At 38.4% G+C, this 12,677-nt stretch overlaps 1 protein-coding gene across 1 annotated transcript in view; it reads right to left on the minus strand.

Annotated features, from left to right (window-relative positions):
- Positions 1-11,736, minus strand: part of LOC121856529 (neuronal acetylcholine receptor subunit alpha-7-like) — an 84,585-nt gene extending 72,849 nt beyond the window's left edge. Inside the window, exons 1-3 of the mRNA XM_042352125.1 lie at positions 11,727-11,736; positions 10,844-10,983; positions 2,443-2,487 (exon numbers count right to left, since the gene is read on the minus strand). Coding sequence (XP_042208059.1) covers positions 2,443-2,487; positions 10,844-10,983; positions 11,727-11,736 — 195 coding nt within the window. The remainder of the gene's footprint in view (positions 1-2,442; positions 2,488-10,843; positions 10,984-11,726) is intronic.
- Between the last annotated feature and the right edge of the window lie 941 nt (positions 11,737-12,677).

The raw sequence follows: 12,677 nt of genomic DNA on the forward strand, positions 1-12,677 counted from the left end.
CTTCATGAGCTGGACTAGACAAGGGGAAATAATGCTTGTTGGAATAAATAGCGCAAGGGGTGAAGACTTAGTGAGTGAATGTTGTTTATTTACCCTCTGTACACGACTCTAAGAGCATGTCCATACGTAAAGGTAATTTGTACACCTGTGACCTATTATAATGTATGCATGTTTTATATGTTCAATTTTCTCTACATGTTCATTTAAATTCCTGACAGCACACGTTCCTTCAACCATATGTAAAGTCTAGTAAAAACAGTTAAACCTGTACTAATATTCATCAAACACACATATACACATATGTCAGCTGAAATTGATAAATATATCCAAATGTTTACATCTAAATATGTTTATTATATGTATATATCATCCACACATGTATGAAACCGACCACGTACACACACAGGGTGGAGGATGACAAAACAACATTAATATATAAACAACAAACATTAAAATACAAACATTAATAAAATATAAACTTGTATATAATGAAAGAGATTCTATAGTTATGTAAAGAGTAGTAAGGTACAGCAATAAATACTTTATGGATCGTGTATCTCTCTCTCTCTCTCTCTCTCTCTCTCTCTCTCTCTCTCTCTCTCTCTCTCTCAGCCTCTCTATTTCAAAATATTGTCTTTGTATCAATACATACACAGACACAACCTAAACACAGACATCAACAGACAACGCATACCATAAAGAGAAGCATCTATACTCCAGACAAACACAAAATACAACAATAATCTTTATACTTCACAGAAATATACAGTCCTATCGCCGTTCTGTGGGAGGGCAGCTAAGGAAACCTGCCTTGTAAGCTTCACCATAAAGACGACACTTTGGCCAAGAGTCACAAAATAATTCTAGTTGTAGAGTGGGGACGAAAAATATCCCGGATGGCTTTCATCAAGTGGTGGGCAAATATTGACCATCGCTAAGGTACGAACGCCGGGCTTAGAGGTACACGTGGTATCTGAAGGCTTGAGAGAGTTGGGATCGTCCATCTCTTAAATTTATAGACGTAATTTGCTCTTGAAAGTCTTATAAAGCTTCAGATTCTTCAATTATTCAGATAGGCCGGGAGGTATGCTCTAAGTATTAGCATATAATTGGCTTCCCCTTGTAGGCTGCTCTCTCTCTCTCTCTCTCTCTCTCTCTCTCTCTCTCTCTCTCTCTCTCTCTCTCCAGACTGTGGCCTTCCCTCAGGGCCCTCTAGGGGGATTACCCACCCACCTGGTACAAAACTCAGCCAGGAAGACGCCTTATTACGGCCATTTTTCTTTGCTTACCTAAGTCTTCCCGGTGAGAGCTTATTTCAGAATTGTAAATGAGGTTACTGGCCTTCAGTTTCTTCACTTTTTTCGTTTTAAGGAACTTGTTGTTTAACGATTCTTCCGAGTCACTTATGTTAACGATATTTTTTTTAGTCTTGTCACAGATCTAGGCAAGGGGAGGCGAGCCATGGTGCTCTAAGGAAGGAATATATCCGAGATGAAAGTTAACTTGGACACAAATAGTTTGCTTTCTCCCAGCAGCGATATTTTTATGACTGTTAATTGGCTTCACCGTCTTCCAGTGTTCACGAGACTGTAATGGCTGGCCAATCAGTAAGCAGTTTTGTGTCGGGACCGCGGGTCTGAGCTCTGATGACGTCACAGCCTATTTTAGGAGAGTGTATGTTCCGCTGGTGTTTGTGACTGTGACTCAAAGAAGGCATTAGTTACATCTCTTTTACTATACTGACTTATCTTTCTTACAGGCCTTTGAAGTTTGGTTCTAGAGACTGTTAAGTTACTTTATACTGATAGAAAGACAAATTAAGACGTATTAAGGCTGGCTGTAAATATGCGGACTTTGGATGATAATGCGACCTTTTGGCCATATCATAACGGATAAGGTGGTTATGGTAGAGATATTTAATAAGGGAAATTTGTGGGTGATATTCAAAGCTATTTAGGTGAAATTTATATTAATATTTTTTTCGTATTTCTTATTGAGCCATGTTTATTGACCCTAATAGATGACTTATCAAAACTATTATTACTACTTTTCTTATTACTATTCCCATTCTTAATCATCATTATTAGTATTCTCATATATGAATCAGCATTAAGTACAAATCAATAGAAAGCAATAATCTATCGAATAGTGTATGTTAGTTTCTATTACACTTCTGTCTTTGTTAAGGAAATAAAATAAAATTAAAACAAATAAACAATTAAGCATTAATGTGAATATATGAAGAATTACTTTGAAATACAATAAAACAGTAACATACGAGCATATGAGTTCATCCAATACAGTGATACAATTGCAGTAGTTACACCTAAGACGACATTGAACATCTTATTTCTTCGCACACACACACACACACACACACACACACACACACACACACACACACACACACACACACACAGTAACTACTCGGTAAATACTTACAAAGTTTAGCCACACGTTCGTTGTAAGGATCTGGTTCTTCTCGTCCTGGAAAATAAAATATTACACATTACTTTTCACTCCCTATTTAACAAAGAAAGTAAAGGTGTTTATTTAACCAGCAGGTTTATAAACATAAATTGTACAAAGAGAGAAGAGTTATGAATGGCCGAGGCTTTTGAGAACATTACTTCCCTTGAAGGGGTTCCTGAAAATATAATGTGACTATATATATATATATATATATATATATATATATATTCAAATTAGCGTAGTGCAAACTTTTGAATCCCTGATATAACCTCTTTAGTCACAAAAGCAAAACAAAAATGGAAGAGTGGAAAAATTTCAAAATTAAAATAATGTTATAATGAAATAAAAACACTTTTCATGGAAGGATTCACACAAACCTGAATATAAAACTAGAAATAAAATCTCTCAGACGGAAATTTTTATTTAGAAAGTGATTTTTAGCAACAAAACTTCTGTTGGAAAAAAAAAGTTTGTCAATATTTGTGAATTTTGTTTACATACTCACCCTCAAACCTCTCCCTTACCCTCTCACCCCTTCCTCACCCTGTCTCACCCTCTCACTCGTGAATGCTTCGGCTTCATGAGTCGATACTCTCGGGGTTCACACCTCACGGAGAGGGCGGGTTGACTGAGTGTACCATTCGGAAATGTCCACATTTCACGATAAAAAACAATTCTTAACTTAGTTAAGGAAGTATTTATTAGGGGTTTTAGCATGGATTATTGAAACCTTGTGTTTTGTTCTTATTCCAAAACAAAACCTTAACAGTGGAGTATAATCGGAAGGTCCGTCCGTCTGTCTGTCTGTCATATCAACAGTATGATTATGAAATTTCTTATGAACGAAGACCTGTGTATCTTATTACGTCTTGTGTCATTCCATTGATAATAAACAAATATGCCTCAGTTCAATCATTATCTCAACGTCTAAATACTTAATGGTTTTTACCAAACTGAAAGAATCCTATACTTTAATACACACAAGATAAGCTTCTATTAACTAACCCGGCATCTTCAACATTGTTTTTCTCTTACACACAGCCAACAACTGCCGATGGTTTTAGTTCGGAATAGAAGAATTAACCACGGTGGTCTAAAGCGAGATACCGAGTACTCCTCACACATTAACCGGGTATTTTACTTAAACTTCTGTCTAATATTCCAGAATTTGCATATAATTTTACATATATGATGAATTACCATAAGACACTAATAGGATTAAAAAAACCTAATTTATCTATGAGTAGAGATTAAAGACACTAATTTTGAGGTCTTTTTACGGAGATTCTATTAAAATATGCGGGAAGGACAGAAAACTGGGAGACGACAGATGAAATGACAGGATATAGAGGCTTTGGCGAACCACATCAAGAGGACACACACACACACACACACACACACACACACACAGAATTTTACCACTAAGGTCTGTTGATGTCAGAACCTGTGTTTCTCTGGTTAGGTTCACGAGGCTCCCAGTGTGAGTCATGTTGAGAGGATAGTGTCTCTAAGAAGGGGAGGAAGAGAAGAGAAGAGGATGAGGAGGTAAGAGAAGGATGTCAGAGGTAGAGAGGTAGAGGAATTTAAGAGAGGAGGAGAGGAGAAAAAGCAAATAGGAGTAGGAGGGGGAGAAGAAAGAGGTTGGAAGTGTCAAGAAGGAAGAGGCGGAGGATATTGTAGAAAGAGAAGTAGGGGAATGGAGGAGGTAGGTAAGAGGGGAGTGTCAGTGAGGGAAGGAGAGAGGTGAGAGAGGAAATAAAAGGGAGGGAAGACCGAGAGTATATAGTCCCCCATATGATAAGTTAAATTAGACTACAAGCCATTACTGTTGACTATGTTGTTAGGGGAGTCCTGGAGCCCTCGTGGGTATACACACACACACACACACACACACACACACACACACACACACACACACACACTGGGGATGTCTGCAACTCCCTTTGATATTCTATAAATTGAAATTGTACTTACGATGTTATTGAAGGTTTATTGGTAGACTTTGATGGTATTTATAGTGGGTTAAAGCTTACGATACGAGCTGAGTTTACCTAACCTAAGTATAAATGATGACGGTGGTGTTCAAGGGATGTTGTATCATGTCATCTATCACGTCATCTATCACGTCAACTATCACGTCATCTATCATGTCTCTATCACGTCATCTATCATGTCATCTATCACGTCATCTATCACGTCATCTATCACGTCATCTATCACGTCAACTATCACGTCATCTATCATGTCTCTATCACGTCATCTATCATGTCATCTATCACGTCATCTATCACGTCATCTATCACGTCATCTATCGTCTATCACGTCATCTATCATGTCGCCTATCACGTCATCATCACGTCATCATCATGTCATCTATCACGTCATCTATCCGTCATCTATCACGTCATCTATCGTCTCTCTCACGTCATCTATCACGTCATCTATCACGTCATCTATCATGTCTCTATCGTCATCTATCATGTCATCTATCACGTCGTCTATCACGTATCTATCATGTCTCTATCGTCATCTATCGTCATCTACCATGTCTCTATCACGTCATCTATCACGTCATCTATCATGTCATCTATCATGTCATCTATCGTCGTCTATCACGTCATCTCATGTCTCTATCACGTCATCTATCACGTTAACTATCCGTCATCTATCATGTCTCTATCGTCATCTATCATGTCATCTATCCACGTCATCTAAAATCATCTATCACGTCATCTATCACGTCATCTATCACGTTAACTATCACGTCATCTATCATGTCTCTATCCGTCATCTATCACGTCATCTATCACGTCATCTATCATGTCTCTATCACGTCATCTATCATGTCATCTATCCCGCGTCGTCTATCATGCCATCTATCACGTTATTTATCACGTCACCGCCATTCCACCCTCAACCTGCCCCTTCACCACCCATTACCCCACTGCACTACCCTTCACCACCCATTCCCATCCTCAACCTGCCCTTCACCACCCCTTCCCACTCTCACCCTTACCCTTCACCACCCATTCCCACCCTCAACCTGCCCCTTCACCACCCCTTACCACTCTCACCCGTACCCTCCACCACCCATTCCCACCCTCAACCTGCCCCTTCACCACCCCTTCCCACCCTCACGCCTCACCTTCACCACTCACACCCACCCTCTCATACATATTAAAGCTAAACTTACCCCACTCATGTATTCCCTCTCATATATTATAAAGTTAAATATATTCCCTCTCTATTAAGCTCCAGTTTTAATCTGTATTGGAGGCACAATTTCCTATTAACTAGAGACAATGGACTAGTGGTGTTTGTGCCTGCTGCTGACATTCCCTACCTGCCCACCACCAGGAATAATGCCAGGAACCGGTGCCATGGAATTAGAACGGGGACTCATGCTAGCGTTGGGATTGGGAATAAGGACTGGAATAGGGACCAGGAATTGTGTTCGATGTTAAGGAATGAGAATAGTTGGAACGTGTATCAGAAACTAAGATCGGGAATTGTAATTATTAACGGTTCCTAGGATTGTGATGAGAAATTATAGTTTAATATTATGAACACAAAGAATATATACTGTATAACTATAAGAGCATCATTCACTGAGGAACAAAGGGGTCAGTGAGGAGGTTTGAGAAGGTTAGAAGGACCTACGTGACACACAACTGTCATGTAATAATAACGACCAATCAACTGGGTTTCAATTTAATGATTAATGATAAACAACCTTTTGGCTGTAACGTTTATTACCAATTTTTCCCATAATGTGTAAAGAATAACACAAAACTGCCATAAATTATATTATCTATTACCGCCTCCAATAAATGGATAAAGTCTAATTGAAATAGAGGAAATTGGGATATTGTTGGACTCACACAACCTCGCCATAATTATATTTTGATATGGAATTTGATTTGATTTTTACAAACATACTTTCATAATGTGGACGAATATATGTATATTATTTTATTAAAACAGTATATATATATATATATATATATATATATATATATATATATATATATATATATATATATATATATATATATATATATATATATATATATATATATATATATATATATATATATAATAATATTATATACATGGTCATTTATGGCCAATAGGAAGTTTACAATACCGGCAATTATCCCTATTTAGTGCAAACTGTACAGACAGGTCTCAGTATTGAACACACCATTGTTGTTGGCTCTTTCTTACACAGCACACCAGAGTAAATACTGTATATATCAGATGACACGAAGCTGCCAACAGTAAATCTGTTCCCTGTTATTGTACAGTACACCATGCTGTTGCCTCTGAGGCCATACAAACATTATATAGCTTAACTCTAGATTCTGTAGCCTAACAGTATAGCTTGATCTTATATTACAGTAATAATCCCTACAGGAATATTAAGCCATACGTGGGTTTACTGTTTACTCCCATATAATATAAACTACGTCCCATGTGTTCTGATAACATATTGGTATCATTAGCATATGTTTTTTCTTTATTCTAAACTCCAGTAGAAGTGAATCATTAAAGTGTTTTTTCCTCAGAGTCTTGGCAAACACGGAGATAAAGATTATTGCTGGAATTTCCTGGTAAAAGATTTTTCCAATATTTGTTCAGAGAATAGATAGATAAATAAGTTAATATTAACACTTGTTTTCCTTCTGTTCCTCTTCCGCTGTTATTCTCTTCCTCTTAGTTCCTCCCTTCCTTCACATTTCTCTTTCCCTCAAGCATCTTTTCCGCTTCCTTTAATGCCTTTCATTCTCACTCGTTTTGTCTTTATTTTTTTCGTCGTTTCTGTCTCTTTCTTCCTTCTCTTTTTCTTTTAATGTCTTACCTACATTTCCCTCTATCTCTTTCTTTATCTATCTGTCCGCCTCTCTCCCTCTCTCTCTCCTCCTTTCCATTACTTCATGCTCCCCCTTTCCTGCCTCCTACTCCCCTCTTTTCTTTCCATTTCTCCTCCTCCTCTTCCTACTACCCCAGCTTCTCCCTCTCATATCTTCTCTCCCCCTCTTTCCCCTCTCCCTCCTCTCATTTTTCTCCTCCTCCCCTCTCCTACCTTTCATATATTCTCCCTTTCCCCATCTCCCTCGACCTTCCATTTTTTTCTTTCTCTTTTCTCCTCATCCCATCCTCCTCCTCATCTCTATCCTTCTTCCTCCTCCTCCTCTACCCCCTCCTCTCATCTACCCTACCCCCCTCCCCTCCTACTCCTCTTCAGTCCTCCGGCTATTATCTGAAGAGCAAGGCTATCATGGGCGTTGGCTCTCTGGGTTTGATAACGAACACTATTCAGAGTGTTTACATTAGCCGGGTTCGATCCTCAGATAATTAGTGTTCTTGGTGAGAATTTTTGGCATCTAGATAGGATGTGTGTGTGTGTGTGTTCAGGAAAGGGATACTGAACAATTGCCTGTTAGTAACCTGCCTGTAGGTGTTGATGTAAGGGCCCTGTACTTGGTTCTGTTATAAACTATCTATATTGTATTGTATGTAATATAGACACGATGTATATAGTTTACACTTAAGCATATCTCTACCATTACTAGCATCTCTTTACACCATAGATTATATCCTCCATATTCCCATACAGCCTGAGAGTCATGGCACAGTCCACTAGCTAGCACATCCCTCCCTCATTCCATATTAATGTTTACCTGCATCTAAAGAGGACCAATAAACATATAAATATTCCATTACACCGGATAAGGGAAAGGAAAGAGGATTATTTTTCTTTTTTTTCAGAGAGGCAAATATGCAAGATATTTTTTTTTCTTCCATACTCAATATGATAATGCCAGGGATCAGGTTCGGCTGGGGTATAAATAAATACAGAGTGTTTGAAAATGAATGTCCAGATTGTAAATGATTCTATATATGAAAAAAAAAATTAGACATAAATTTTTGATGACCCTGTATATGTGTTTTCTGTAAGTTTGTATTATAATAGAAGAAGCCACAGAAGTATTAGTTTGTTAGCCTGTGTTTAGATGATGATTAAGAGTGATATGATTATGGATGGTGTGTGTGTGTGTTGTGTTGTGTGTGTATGTGTGTGTGTGTGTGTGTGTGTGTGTGTGTGTGTGTGTGTTTTAATGCTGGATGTGTTGTATATTTATTTATGGAGTATGGAGGTATTACTGTGTGTTGTGTGTGATTTTTTTTTCGTTTGACGGTCGAAATATTAAATTGTGTGTCTTTTTTATGTTGGAAGTATAAGCCTGTCTGTCTGTCTATATATATGTCTGTCTGTCTGTCTGTCTGTCTGTCTGTTTGTCTGTCTGCCTGCTTGTCTGTTTATCTGTCGATCTGTTTGTCTGTCTAGCTGTCTATCTGTCTATCTATATGTCTGTATGTCTACCTGCTTGTCTGTTTATCTGTCGATCTGTCTGTCTTTCTGTCTATCTATCTGTCTGTATGTCTGCCTGCTTGTCTGTTTATATGTCTGCCTGTCTATCTGTATGTCTGTCCGTTTGTCTCTATCTCTCTCTCTTTCTAACAAACCTCAACATAAATTAACAACCGCAAATTTGATCATCCTAGGATTAACAGAAACACACCTATTCTTATTTGCATATAATCACCCTAAAAAACAACAACACATATATCTCTTAATTAATTAAAAAAACTCTGTCATGGAACTAAAAAAAAAAAAAAGAGAGATTCATAGTTGACGCAAAATAAAAGATGTGTAAATATTGGACAAGCAGAGTGAACTAACACGGGGAAGGTAGACACAATTGTATCTGGAAATTACGAATCTCTTCTGTACATTTCCGGTTGAAAACAAGAGGTTATGTCCCAGGATACTTAGCAAAAGGTTAACAGATACATGAATCTATCCTACTTTTATTTCCTCTTAATTATCCTCTCTTCCCCTCCTCGCCTTCTTCTCTCCTTTCCTCCTCTCTTCTCGCCTCTATTCTCCCCTCCCTTTCTTCTTCTCCCCTCCTCTCTACTCCGTCTTTCTTTTCCTCTCCTCCTCTTCCCTCTTTTCTCTCCTCCCCTACCCTCTCATCTTTTCTCCCCTCCCTTCTCTTCTCTTCTCCCCTCCCCTCTTTTTTTCTCTTCTCCTCTTCCCTTTCCCTCTCCACTTCTCAATCCCTCCCCTCCTCTTTCTTTCCTACCGTCCCTCCCCTCCCCTCCCCTCCCTCTACCCTCCTCTCCCCTCCCTCTCCCCATTTTAACAAATAGTAAAGATAAAATTAACTCCTCTATGTATTAATTTAATTTAGGTAGCCAGAACTTACCAAATTTTCTCCCCAGTAAGTAGTAAAGAAGAAGACCACGGGGGCCAACTTTACCAGGTAGATCCTCGTTAAAACTATATCACAACTTCTTGAAATATCTTCCAAAGTCTGACGCAGTGATTTTTTTTTTCTTCGTGGTTGATTAAAAGGGAGAGTATAACCTTACCCTCCCCAGTGTTAAAATGGGTCATGTTATGGGTTTATAAAGATGGTGCCATACTGTGTATGTGTGTGTGTGTGTGTGTGTGTGTGTGTGTGTGTGTGTGTGTGTGTGTGTGTGTGTGTGTGTGTGTGTGCGACTCAATCTGATACAGCGAGTGGAATGAAAACAGACAGATAGGTCAGCTGCCAGTCGAAAATGAACAAATTTGATTTTGGAGGCAAAACGTCAAGGGTTAGTAAACAAAAAAACAAACAAACCAGGTATTCAATCCTACAGGTGCCGAAACTGTAGCGTTAATCTGGACGAAAGTGTCAGACTGGCGGAGTGTCTGCCGTCTGACTCACCTGCCTAATTCCCTCAGGTTTATACAGGTGTGGCGAGAATTTTACCTGGATGATAAGATATTTAAGTTGTGTATGAGTCTAGCCTTGACTTATGCTTTCATTAATGATTACAAATCACGTGATTCGCAATAAAGACTAATTTCTGTAGTCTCGATTGATCAGGCGGTAAGTGACTGACATACCTGGATTTTCGTACAAGTTCAGTAGTTCAAAATTAACATAACACTGATAATCAGAACCACTAAGGTCCTCTTAATACACACACACACACACACACACACTCACACAGCACCTATGCAAAACTTAGTATCAATATTTACTAAAAATACGTCTAGAATTAATTGAATTTAAAGGAGATTCATATAATCAGCATGTGTGACTATTCAAGCTAGGTATATATATATATATATATATATATATATATATATATATATATATATATATATATATATATATATATATATATATATATATATATATATATATACACACACTAAGAGATAAGCGGACTTAATCTGTATGTATTTAACCAACATTAATGCCCCGTGTTCGGTTCCCTGACCATGACACTGGCTTAGGCTACTCACCACGTTAATGATCTGCTGTAGCGAGAGGCCCAACTTAATGACGATGGCCGACGACTCGTTCGCTGTAGGTCGCTCCAGCTTGTTGTAGTCCCGAAGGAGGTCGTTGAGGAGTCTCCGTTCGTGTTGACCAGGTAGGCATCCTGTCGGAGGAAGGATATTGATATTATCTCACCAGGAGCACACTAGGGTTTTAATACTGTTTTACTAGGAAAAAAAAAAAAAAAAAAATATATATATATATATATATATATATATATATATATATATATATATATATATATATATATATATATATATATATATATATATATATATATATATATATATATATATATATATATATAAAAATAATACAGCCTCAAAGAATACAAGAAAATAGATAAAAAATTATGTATATTCAAACACAAGTATTGTGAAGCAGGATAAAGGAAACGTCCACTGAATACGCACATGACAACCTGACGCTCATGACCGACATTTACAGTACAATGTAAGTAGACATAAATAATTAGTCACTCACCGGGGGTTAGCAACACGACCCCTCCTCCTTTTCTCCCTCTCTCCCCTTTCCCGAAAACAATAACGCCATTACTCGGAGGAAAACCCTAAGATACTGTACACACACACACACACACACACACACACACCACACACACACCGCACACACACACACCAGGCAGCCTTGCGACACGTAAGGAATCTATTTAACAAATGAGGTTTTATTTTATATGCTTCTATTCATAAGAAACGACCTGACCGACAAATAACTCGACTACCTACACTCTCCCCATCTCCAGCTGGGTAGACTGGGGGTGCCCCGGGATCGGACCAGCGACCCTATGGCAGGAGGTGAGCGCCGTCTCCACTCACCTGGCGCACAAACCTTCCAACATTGATTAAGTCTATTTCCATCTTTATTTAACTGTAATATATTTTGTTTCTAGATCATGTTGTATGAAGGTAACGAGGTAATGTATATTGTTTTGTTTTGTTGTGTTATGAACTATGTGATGTGTCTGTATTCTGGGACACAGTTCATTGTATGTTCCTATATGTGTGGCAGATCCATGTAAACAAACGGTATGTACACTGGTATCTAGATGCAGGCAAATAGTTACATCAGCCTGAGCTCACACACACACCGCACACACACACACACACACACACACACACACACACACACACGTTCCTCAAGATACCGTGGTGTTAACTCTGAATCATTAATACAACCTCTTAAATTATCCTCAACATCTACAGTACTTATGAGAAAGAGAGAGAGAGAGAGAGAGAGAGAGAGAGAGAGAGAGAGAGTGTGTGTGTGTGTAGTGTGTGTGTGTGTGTGTGTTTATTTACTACCCCTACACACCTTCCCTCTAGCATGGGACTACACTATCACTGGGGTGTGTAGTCTCGTCTCCTCGTTAGTATTGATTGGTGAGAATCCTAATCACCAAAGTGCTTGCTCCTTCAAGTTCCCCCAAACTATCAAACTATTATGAACCTCTTGCTAGATGGAGAGAGGGAAGGAAGGAGGGAGAGAGAGAGAGAAGGAAGGAGGGTAATAATGATTTTACCTGGAGATTTGCTATAGATATGTTTATTTTAATCCTTAGAGGTCGGGGTAAGTGGGAGTCAAAAAACAAGCAGGTCTTGGGAAGTAAAATTGGTTACTCAGGACAAGGGGTAAAACAGGACCAGGGAAGGGTAGGTTTAAATGTGTACTATACAAACAGTAGGAGCGTTAGAAATAAAATAGTCTTGCTGAGAGCGGTTGTATGTACCGAGAATGTAGACGTCATAGCAATCACCGAAACTTGGATGAATCTGGCGAGCA

Source organism: Homarus americanus, unplaced genomic scaffold (assembly GCF_018991925.1).
Source record: "Homarus americanus isolate GMGI-L3 unplaced genomic scaffold, GMGI_Hamer_2.0 scaffold41877, whole genome shotgun sequence".
Classification (NCBI taxonomy): Eukaryota; Metazoa; Arthropoda; class Malacostraca; order Decapoda; family Nephropidae; genus Homarus; species Homarus americanus.